Raw genomic sequence first — 12,146 nt, 5'->3', positions numbered from 1 at the left:
CCCCCCCCCCCCCCCCCTTCAGTGGACTCTGGTTCTGACACACTCTGCAGATCTCATGGGGTTTTCTCCAGCCCAGTTTGTACCCAGTATTTGTTCTTCATCTGCTGCAACCCATGAGGACTATAATCTTTCTATTTGAACAGTTCTTCCTCTGTGAACATTCAATAAACTGTTTGCATTATTTTCTCTGCATTTGAGTCCATCTGTCTTACAGCCACGTGACAATATTATCACTAAATATCGATCTTTTTGTCAACTTGTTTTCTTTTAATTATGATAGGTTTTGTTTATTTCTGATATTGATTGAAAGTAGGCCTCACTTATCTGGGCCTCATTGATCTGATGATAGTTGGAAAGAAAAGCCTGTAATATTCAAAATAGATTGTGTACATGAACATGCGTGTGTGTGTTAGCACAAAAATATTTTATATAAATTTTTTATATTTTGATAATTTTTATTGGCAAAATTATCGACAAATAATGCCTTTTTTACACTCAAAAACTGAAGTGCATAAGCTCAGATCAGCAAGGCCTACGATCAATCAGTTCCTAAAAGAAACACAAAACCTGTCTTAATTGAAAGAAAACAAGTTGATAAAAAGATTAAATCTAATATTTGGTGATAATATAGCATAAAGAGAAACGCATAAGCTGCTTTTTGTAGGCAGGCAATTTTTGACTGGGAACACCTCAAGTGAAACAAGGTGGGGAAAAAACAATCCCCACAAAAAATTAAAAAAATTATAAAAAAAAAAAAAAAAATGGGCAAGTTGTTATACCCAGTTTAAGCAAATTCAGTAAGTTTTAGCCCAAATCCGATAACATTAACATTTTCTGGAAAAAGAAGTTTCAGTCACACTTTATTTTAAAGTCCAGTTCTCACTATTAACTAACTATTAACTACAAATTTTGCCTCAATAAACTCCTAATTGCTGTTTGTAAGGTAGTTGTTAAATTTAAGTATAGAGTAGGATTAAGGATGTAGAATATGGTCATGCAGAATATGTTGGTAGGCTTACTGTTGGTTAGGCTTAGTGTCGGGTTTAGTGTAGGTAGTACATACGCGATAAAGCACTAACCTTTTAGCGCCACTCACTGGATCCGAACTGCTGCGATACGTACAACAACCAGCGTAATAAAACATTGCCAGCTTAACATTAATTTGTTTCTGATTTTTGACATTTTTCTGACATTTGAACATGTTGCAAAACACGCAAGAAGCAACGTAATAGCAGAAATGTTGCTACAGGCACGTTTTTCCAATGAGCCAGTGTTGGAGAAATGAGATGTGTTATTGGTCCCTGGCACTCCCTCAGCTCTAATAATGGCTTCTGAACACCTTAGCATAGCTTTGATGTTGATGAAGTCTAAATTGTTTTCACCCTTGCAATATATTAAACACTTGGTGTGTAATTGTGACTTTATTTTATTAACACAGTTGAGACTTTATTCCTCATATTAACAGACAAACATTGTCAAGTTTTATTAGCCCCTTGACAAGTCACATTTGCCAAACATAACATTGGGGTTATTAGACGCTGAATGAGTCATTTTGATATAAAATCTAAATTATGAGAAGTCGTAAAGTTTCTGTAGCGATTGCAGATGTAAAGACACCATCTTATTTTCTTATTTGTTTATTCCAAAGAGGCTGATGCCCTGGGGTCTGGAAGCACCATAATCGCTCCTCGATGTGTTAGTATGGTAAATCACCATGTACTGTTCAAATAACAATAATCAAGCACCCTTTTAAGATCACGATTGCACTGTACAAATTTCCTCCGGTCAGGTGCCTGCCACTATAAAACACAAAGCTTAAAGAAAAGAGTGCTATTGCATTCATCTAAAAGCATCAAAATGATATGTTCAGACAAGAACCGTAAACACAGTGCCTGTGCCTGAATCATCGACACTCAGAGGAGAGCTTGTAGTCTTTAAAAGGTCTTGAAATGCCTCTCTGATGTCTCTGTTGAATTACTTGTGGTTGTGTGAGTATAATTTGTATGAGAACTGGAGTAAATCTCAATGGCTCTTAAAGAGAAATATCAAAGAGAGACAACTGCTCCTTATTGAGCTGTAGCGGGTGCGAGTGCTGGTCGTAATCGTGCCGCTTTGCGTGTCCAACAGGGTCGAGGTGGGAAAGGCAGCATCTATGTGTGGGCCTCCGGAGACGGTGGTAGCTATGACGACTGTAACTGCGACGGATACGCCTCCAGCATGTGGACCATCTCTATTAACTCGGCCATCAATGACGGACGCACCGCGCTCTATGATGAAAGCTGCTCCTCCACCCTCGCCTCCACCTTCAGCAACGGCCGTAAAAGAAACCCTGAAGCAGGCGTGGTGAGTGTGTGTGTGTGTGCGTATATAGGTGTTTCCTACAGATTTAGTTTTTTGAAGTGGATGGAACCAGGATGGTTCCAGTGGTGTGATATTGAGTCTGGAAATATTTACAACAAGATTCAGTTTGGTGTGCAAGAGTGTGCATGTCATAGATGCTTTGAAACATTGATTTGAAACGCAATCCCTTATTCCGCAGAGTGATAATACAGAGTATGACAGTGATAAAATGACGGGGAGAGTTAATAGTTTCATCCATTTTGTGTCTGAACAATGACTCTCAGATGGAATTGGAGGGATGCATTCAGCTAGGAACTTAATCAGAGCAAGACTCAAAGAAAGCATATGAGATGAAGACTGTGGTTAGTCTGTCAGAGATCGTCCTGTCAATGGAAAGGCAGGAATTGCCTTGTGTCAGTCCGGATTCTCTCAAGGCTGCTTTGGTTTGGTGTTGTGACACACCAGTTTATCGCTTTTTTCTGATTGAGCACTGAATGGTAGAGATGAAACCCAAAATACATGGTGCAAATGATTACCCTTTTCTTCTTTAAGAAATAAATAAATAAAAAGGGGAAGATTATCAGTGAATAATTGACTTATATTTTTATCAGTTCTTTACACAAAGCTATTGTGGGATTTTATAAAGCAAATGTGGAAATAAACTATTTTTATGTTAAGTCCATGGTGTATTTTTGGGACTTGAGAGACTATTTAAATAATTGTAATAATATCAGTAATAAATACGAAATACAGCAGACAGGTTTGTAACAAGATGACGGTCAATAAATAAAGATAGCATTTTAATTTTTTTGGTGAATAATTTCTTTAGAGACAGAAAATATAATACTATGTCTTGCTTTTAATATTTAGTGTTAGTATTTTACTTACAGGTGATTTTTCATACTTGTGGGGATTCAGTGATTACATTATGAAGCAATTGACTTGATAGATGCATCTGGATTTCTTGAAATAAATTTGCCATTAAGAAGGTGTTTCTTCACTGTTAACATTAAACCTGTGACAGCTTTTGGAAAAACATACTCAATATTCATTAACCGATAGTTTTCACAGACAATGATTTTGAATCAAATATATTTACACAGGTTAGGCCTACATCAAATAAAACAAAGCACTAAATACTTTATTTTTTGGCTTTCATCTCAGTGCTTTTAGTGAGGTTTGCTTACATCAGTCAAAATTAGCCACAAGTACATACGTCCATCTCTGGAGGGTAAATATGGATGTTTCTTTCATCTCCTGCTTTTGATAGATCATGAAATGCCAAGTAATGCAGAGGACATTACCTCAAAGTGTTGTTGTGACGAACAAAGCTTTGGGATTTTGTAGGGTTATCCTTATTGCGCTCAACCGAACCAAGTGCTTCATTACAAGTTCTGTTAATGATCAACAAAGTTCAACATTTACGAATTGACTTCCTTTCCATTGATGAGCTGGCCACAAAAAAAGCTTGCATCAGCTGACTCTCAGCTGATCCACGTCTACATATAGAAAAATTACGCTTATCACAACATTCCTATATAAGGTCTATTCTGTATTATTCAGTAGCTTTATTGCTTGCTCAGAGCCAAATTACCCTCCTCCATCCCCAGCTCCTCCTTTTGTCACAGTCAGGACTTGGCTTTCTATATTCCTCATTTAATCAGACTCCTTTTATCTTTAATAATGTTTGTACACTAAAATGTCATTAAGAACATTAATGATATCTGCATTCGGTTCTGTTCTGTTTACCCTAGGGGGTTAATGCTGCTCTCCCTGCTCATTCATGACAGGCTGCATGGATGAGCGGGGAATTTTACCCAGAACAGAACCATAATCCCAATACAAACTGTCTGCAAAGTGTCAATCATTTTGAAGTGATGATTATAGTCCTGACAGAACTGAATTAGAATTTCAAAGACATTTTTTACATGGTGTTTACATTGGCGCTAATGTTTAATTAAGGCTTTCTCTTTGTCTGTTTCTGTCTCCAGGCCACCACAGATCTGTATGGAAACTGCACACTGCGTCATTCGGGCACATCTGCCGCCGCCCCTGAGGCTGCTGGCGTGTTTGCCCTGGCGTTGGAGGCCAAGTATGTACACTTTTGTTTTCCAGCGCACAGCACTGATGAGTAGTGAGCCTCCATCAAAGATTTTTGAAACAATAAGACAGCAGCGCTGGCAGACGGCAGCTGAGATCGTAGATTACTGCTGACGAGGGTTGTGTCAGAGCGTAGCACTGCAAGCACAACTCCTGCTCTAAAAAGCCTCCCTCATGTATGATTGATACCCTTTAACACTGAAACAGTGCTGATGCCAGAGCCAAAGCTGTCTTCCCAGTGATTTGAGAGTTGAATGATGATGTTACCGCATGACCTGCCAACAAATAAACATGCCGTTTCACGCTCCTTTACTTATAAATCTTACTACTCGATTTGAAAACTTATCTTCCACCCAAAGTCATTGGATTCCTTAATAAGCAGCTTTTGTTGTAACATTCATCAATCCATTCATTCTCCCTGAACAGATGGCCAGTCTATCACAGTCAGAAGTTCAGTAAATAAGTTCATTTTGAAATGAACAGAAAAAGTAACTGGAGCAGCTATGCAGCATGACAAAGATGATAAATGTGTGAATCAGGGCTGAGATTGTGCTCTGGCAGCAGCAGCGTTACCCTGCTGGAGGAAAGGAGGTTATCACTGTGAGATGCTTCATATCACCATACTTTCAGCTGTTGATGAGGAATCAAACTGGCGCGTACGTTGCTAATCACTTCATGAAAACGAAATTGAAAGTCGCTTTTGGTTCAAGCCAACAATTACCTCAGGTTTCTCTGAATGCCAGGAATCAAATCATATTTGGCTGCATCTGGTACTTTAGGCTCATTAGAAGAGTGTGAAGCTCAAGACACAATATTTAATGTCAAGAGGAACCACATTGACTGAGATCAACTACAAAGAGCTATGACTATTTCTTTTAAAGGGGTCATATCGTATTGTTTTGTTCTTATTATTTTATTATAAAATGTGCCACATAAACACACACCAACACTGGCACCTTTGTAAATAAACTTGCCATGCAGTCCTTACTAACGTTTCCTAAAAAGCCTATGCAGGGATGCAGCTTTCTGAAGCCAGGAATGGTGCTGATTGTCAAGATTCCCTGACTTTAATTGATTTTTATTCTTATTTAAATAAAAGCCTGACAGGAAATGCTTTTGCAAGTTGAATTGTCTCTGAAACCTAAAAAAAGGTGTCAAGTCACAGCACTTTCCCTATACACTCTCCCTTCTATTATCAGTTTTATAAATTCATATAAGTTTGAAATTAAAATGTTGATGGGAAAAGTCCATGTACATGTTATGCATCACTACCAATTAAAAACATCTCATATAAAACCAATTTGTTGATGGACAGTCACATAGTCAGAAGAGCATGATCTCGAGGTGGAGGAAAAGACAGCGATTTCAACAGCAACACTTGGTTCATTACACTTGATTGAGAAAGCTTTGTAAGGAGCGGCTGGTGGGGAAAAGGCAGTTTCGCCACATCATTTCTGCCTCCGTTCACACATTTCAGTAGGACGTTACGGTGTCAGGACTGGTGTTAATAACTGTTGACACGGCCTTCCCTGTGTAAAGTCTTTGTGTTTGCTCAGTACTAAATAATGATGTAGGTGGCGAGAGAGCAGGTCTCTTTGTTCAGCCAAATGTAAAGACACATCGTAAACTGCAGCTTATTTGCATGTGCTTGTATATTTGAGAAGTACTCAGAAGAGTGTAGTGCAGTACAGCTCAGGGCTGGACTGGGACAAAATATCAGCCCTGGAATTTTTGGTCCAGTCAGACCATTCTATATATATATACATATATATATATATATAAATATATATATATATATATATATACATACACACATATATTTATGTGTGTATACCTACAGTGTTTACAAGTCCGATTCTGATACCGATTGCCTTTTTTTCTTTAACCAAAAGACAAGAAAGAATGAAAGAGTACATGAACAAGATGTGTATTTGCAGGCTGAACTGCAAAGATCTGTAGCCATTTTAAATTAGAGGCAACCACTGCATTTTAAAGGGGACATCGGATGCCCATTTTCCACAAGTTGGTATGATTCTTTAGGGTCTTCATGAAACGTTTGCAACATACTTTGGTTAAAATTCCTCAATGGTCATGTAAAACAACACCCTTTTTATCTTGTCAAAAACAGCTCTGATCACAGAGACCCGTTTCGGTGCATGGCTCTTTAAATGCTAATGAGCTCTTCTAACCCCGCCCTTCTCTTCCGTGGAAGAGGAAAGGCGATTTGCAAATAATCATAAGAAATATAAAGTGTGAGACTTCTTCTGGAGGTGCAGCTGGATTACGAACAGTGGGTACTGATCCATCCTTGAGTTTGAACTTTTAGCAAAACCTGCCTTGAATTGTCCCTTGTTCATTTTGCATCCAATGTCCCCTTTAATCACAATCCAAACAAAGATGCATGAGCAGTTATATACATTTTTTTAATTATAGATTGTGTAATTTCAAAATTGGGAAAGTATGCAAAAAAATGCTAATTCAGTCTCTGACAGCAGGTGGCACTTATGGAACAGCTAAGAAAACAATCCATTACCACAGAAATCACTTAACCTAACAAGATGAAATAACACAACATTAAGTTCATTGTTTTCCTCTAGTTTAGAATCTGTTGTCTAAATGCATGTTATAGATCTTATTGTGAGTGACCCATTGATGCATGGTTCTTTTTTTATATCAAAATGTCATAACCGGATCTTCCAGTGAAATGACAGACTTTTCTTCAGTGACTCATGCAGGACTTCTCCAGTCATTTAGTGCTCTTAAACTCTGCCTCCGTTGTTGAAAGCCACACCCACATCTCAACATCCAATCAACAAACGATACACAGAATCAATCCACAATTTTCGATCATCCGTTACTCTCAGACTATATGAAATGGCCTGTCGCCATTTCCGCAACTTGATCCAGCTCTTCTTATTCTTCTGAGCTTCCTGTTTTGCCGCTGAATGCTGTGATTGAAAATAATGAAGTATTCCAGAGAGCTTTGTATTAATAAAATAAACCTCATGCCTCATATATAAATTTAGTCTTACTGCCAATATCTAGGATTAATAGTCGGTATAAAAAAAAAATCAGTATATGTTCAACATCCGCTTCCTCTAGCGCTCTGTGCAAATTGCTCTTCATCTTGAGTCAAGCGCTCTTGAGAAATCATATACAAGGGTTTTGTTGTTCTGTTGCTATGTGCTTTTTGCAGGAAGTCATTCACTCAATAGAGCACATTTTATATTAAATTGATATGATAACTATTAGGATCGGGAGCTTTAAGGAGGCTTGAATGATTCAAGTTTATGACAAACAGCAGTCATGCTAGTGATTTTTTATCCTAGGCTTGACGTTATTTCCGTCATTATGTTTGCCTGCAGTCCGAACCTGACGTGGAGGGACCTGCAGCACCTGACGGTTCTCACCTCTAAGAGGAACAAGCTGCATGACGAGGTGCACCAGTGGAGGAGGAACGGTGTGGGCCTGGAGTTCAACCATCTGTTCGGATACGGCGTGCTGGATGCCGGAGGGATGGTCAAACTGGCCCGGGAGTGGAAGACCGTCCCAGAACGATTCCACTGTGTGGCGGGATCTGTGCAGGAGATACAGTGAGTACAGAAAACACGCCAGAAGAACAACCACTACGACTGCAGCCGTGAGGTTAACATTATGCTATTTCACTGCAGCAGGCCGACAGTAATATTTGCAAGTGAACAGGATGCTGGAGACAAATGTAGAATAGATTAATCAGAAACTGACTCATAATTGCACAGGAATTTATTTCTAATTTTCAAAATGTTCACAATTATTTTTGAGCGGTGTTTCTAATATAATACTTTTTTTTTCTGTATTTACACTGGTTTTCAAAACTACTTTCTATGCTGTATCTCCACCAATCTCTGCCTTTTGTGCAACAGCAGCGTGATCTAAAGCTCAAATATAATTGGACAGCTTGTTTCATCATGGGGCAACGGGGAAAAAATCGACACACTGATCAAAAATAAATAAATCTCGCTTTGTTGTGCCGCGCGATTGATCGCGCCCGGTGTGAATGGCTCCATAGGGATTTATTGTTTTGATTCAAGAAAGTCATTGCGTTGTACATTCACGTCACTAAACCACACTGAGTGTGAAAGGCCCTGGAGTGCCTAAAACCCTTTTAAACCACATGACACAAGCTACAGCCATCATACACGCATGTGATGCATATCAAAACAGAGGGAAAAAATAATGCTTAAAACGGGTTTGATTTCAGAATTCACTGTGGTGTTAAATATAATTTTCTCTCTGTTTTGATATGCATTACCTGTGTGTGATTGTGGTGTTATCCAGGCCGCTCTGACCCCCTCTGTGCTCTGTGTGAAGGCATATTGCATGTGTCGCCCTCCTGACTCTCTACACTCACTCTGCTGCTCTCGGCTGCTCGTTCTCACATCTGCTATAATTAGTCCGCTCCCACTCACTGCTGGGCACTGCATGCTATGGCAACAGCCGCAATTACACTGAGACTGTGTGTGTGTGTGTGTGTGTGTGTGTGTGCATGCACTCCTTGTCAAAACCTCCATCGAGGTCGTCACCCCTCGTATCATACCTCAGACACAGGGTTGGTGGGAGTTCTGGCGAGGCACAATTCAAGAACAGCAACTAAGCAGCGGTAGAGGAAAGATGTGAATGAAGTGTAATTAGTGGAAGCAGGCAGAGAGTCTGCCGTGTGATAAGACTCCTATCCACACTGACTAATGAATGCCTACATGAAACATGAAACTAACTACAGAACACATCACAAGTGTCTGGAGCCAGGAAAAACCAGGGTTTAATTGATTTTGCAGGAGTTCCCCGAATCTATGACTGTCTGAGTCATTACAGGATTTAGCCATACTTTCTCACCAACATGTGAAAATGAATACATGATCATTTCTGAACCTTCTCAGTGACATTGCAGTACTTTTAAAAATGTGTAAGTTAAAAAAATTACTTTTTTTTTTCAAATATGCTTTTTTAAATATATTTTTTAAAAACTTTTAGAGATATGCTTTGGTCAAACTTAAGCACTTCTTGAGTCATTTTAGATGACTCAAAGCTATACAGAAAAAAAACAAAAAAACAAGCAATTCACAGGCGGCAAATGACACACAGTGGCCCACCTTTTGTTCCAGAACAGTAATTAAAACAAAAGCATGAGCTCACATTCCTCCTTGTTTCAGGTCATGGCTCAGTGTGTTTCTCAGAGTTCCCTGTTCACTGATGTGTTATAAGCAAAGCTGTTAATTACATTTGCATAATATCAGATCACTGCAGTTCAGGTACTCTAAATTTTCATGTCAATCCAGATTTGGTACTCACACCCTGATCGCAATTTATGTACTACATTTCAGCTGAAAACGGCCGAATTTACATATAAACTTGTAGACTTTTTTAAAATCGCAATTCCGTGTTTATCTCGCAATTCTGACTTTTTTCTCTGAATTATGAGCTTATCTCACAATTCTGGATTTATATCTTGCAATTTTGAGTTTATATATCGCAGTTACCTTGTACAACTACTAGCTGTTGACATCTATGTGCTGAGTAGGTTTTCGCAAACACATAGCCAACAGATCTTACATTTTCTTCGATGTTTCGCTTGCTCTTTTAATAACTGTTGTTCTCGTCTTCGTGCACCAAACACATCCACACCCTTGTGTCCTCTTGTGTGACCTTTGGATATTTCTATCAACTAGTTTCCTGGGAAACACTAGCCTCTCAAAGACTGATGCGCACACAAACACACCCACTAATGTGAGCGTGTAATGGGCCAGGCTGGGAGACCTGCCTCTGATAATGCCATTATATCCACTTTACACTCGCTCACTCATGTCCTGCGCCGTTATCATCGCAGCAGCACAAAACAGGCAGTCAGCAGCGGCGGGCCTTTGTGCTCGCGCCACAACAAAGCAGCCTTATGTAGGGGAAAAACCCATCATCTGGCCAAAGCAATTGTTGGCAGCAGGATGGTGCACCATTGAAAATAATCTTTTTTTTTTTTTTTTTCTCCTCGTGGCCCAGTTTTGCTGCTTGTTTTGAAATGGCAGTAGCTCAGAATGGCAGAAGTGTAGGGGTATTTCTGAAATGAAAACACAAGCTTTGCATTAGAGCTCCAGCTCTTGCACACATACTCATTTTGGTCATTATTTATTTGACATTTCTGTAGTTGTAGTGAAACGCAGTTGTCTTAGCCTGATGCCTGTACATTATGGTCAGAGAGGTCTTCACATTCATACTGGTTTATTAGCTAATGTCACTAAATTAATGTGAACTCTGTAAATGTCATCTGGAACAAATTCATCCGATCTAATAGTTAAGCCCACACAGGCCTTTTTTTCACTGATTTAAGTCTGCAGAAAGGTTTAAAATCAGCGTGAATATTAATTGACACTATATCTTTCTTAATCCTTGTGAAAAGAAGTACGCTTTAGCATCCTTATAAAAAGAGCATTTACTACAGAAATAATGAAGAATATATTTTAATATGAAGTGCATGTTATTTATAATTAAATGAAAATGTATTATAGTATGCATTGATATTAAATGCTATTAGGTGAACATGAGTGCTTTTTGACCCAATTAAGTAGGACTTCAGTACATTTTTTACAATTACATGTACAATTACCTCTATTGATTTTGAAATATATTTAAAATGCACTGCTGAATGTACTGACAAGCATTTATGATAAATTAAAATATATTGAAATACATGACATACAAGTTTCATTAGAAATTACATTGTATAAATATAATTGCACAGTTGTACTGTAATTAGGTTAGGTTAGGTCTTTATTGTCATTGCAAATGTGTATTCTGTTTCAATCCGATTTGCAGCATTAAAAAAAGAAAAGAAAGATAATTTTTACATTTTACATTAAAATACATTTTACCTATAATATAAATAAATACTCTAAAAATATAAAAATATAGGAGGGCAATGAAGCACAAAAGCTATTGCATAATGGAGTTGAAATTTAAACTATATTCATGTAAAATGTAATATCAAATAAGTGTACTTTAAAAAAATTATCAAAAAATGATTTAATATGCACTTTCAAGTAAAACGTTTATTTTGACATTATTACAAAGTGTACTTTAAAAAAAAGTGTGTTAAGAAACATCAAGTATACTTAAGTGGCATTTTTTTTGTATTATCTGCAAGTACAGCTTTTTAAAATGTACTTTTAAGATTTGAGTGCACATTCAATACAATTAAACATACTTCTTTCTCACAACGGAACGCATGTTTCTACTGTTATTGTAAACAATCAATTAAAATGTTCGTCTTTGTATTGTTTTTATATAATTTTATGTAAATAGTGTTGGGGTGGGTGATCTGTCGATTTTATATCCTGATCGATCTCGAAGGCGTCTACGATCTACTTTTTAAGCGAAACGTAGAGATTGTGATCTTTTATGTCCTCATAATAATGTTACTGTATCTTTTATCAAATAAATGCAGCCTTGGTGAGCATGATAGACTTTTCAAAAACATTTAAAAATTCTTACCAACACCAAACTTTTGAACAGTAGTGTAATTCACACAAAGATAAAAATCCTGTCATCACACTATACACTCTCATCATTCCAAACCCTTTCTTTCTTCTGTGATACACAAAAGGAGATAAAAAGCAAGGTCATATTGGCTACTTTATGGTGATTTTTGGAGTTCAGCCTCTGGTCACTGTGATATGTGT

General features: G+C 37.9%; 1 protein-coding gene across 1 annotated transcript in view; it reads left to right on the top strand.

The window, feature by feature from the left end:
* Positions 1 to 12,146, top strand: part of LOC107699156 (neuroendocrine convertase 2-like) — a 68,424-nt gene that overhangs the window by 52,116 nt on the left and 4,162 nt on the right. Inside the window, exons 9-11 of the mRNA XM_016500340.1 lie at positions 2,128 to 2,343; positions 4,332 to 4,432; positions 7,806 to 8,033. Coding sequence (XP_016355826.1) covers positions 2,128 to 2,343; positions 4,332 to 4,432; positions 7,806 to 8,033 — 545 coding nt within the window. The remainder of the gene's footprint in view (positions 1 to 2,127; positions 2,344 to 4,331; positions 4,433 to 7,805; positions 8,034 to 12,146) is intronic.

This window comes from Sinocyclocheilus anshuiensis, unplaced genomic scaffold, assembly GCF_001515605.1.
Source record: "Sinocyclocheilus anshuiensis isolate Anshui unplaced genomic scaffold, SAMN03320099.WGS_v1.1 scaffold166, whole genome shotgun sequence".
Taxonomy (NCBI): Eukaryota; Metazoa; Chordata; class Actinopteri; order Cypriniformes; family Cyprinidae; genus Sinocyclocheilus; species Sinocyclocheilus anshuiensis.
The sequence above is the reverse complement of the archived record's forward strand: the minus strand, read 5'-3'. Positions and strand labels throughout refer to the sequence as shown.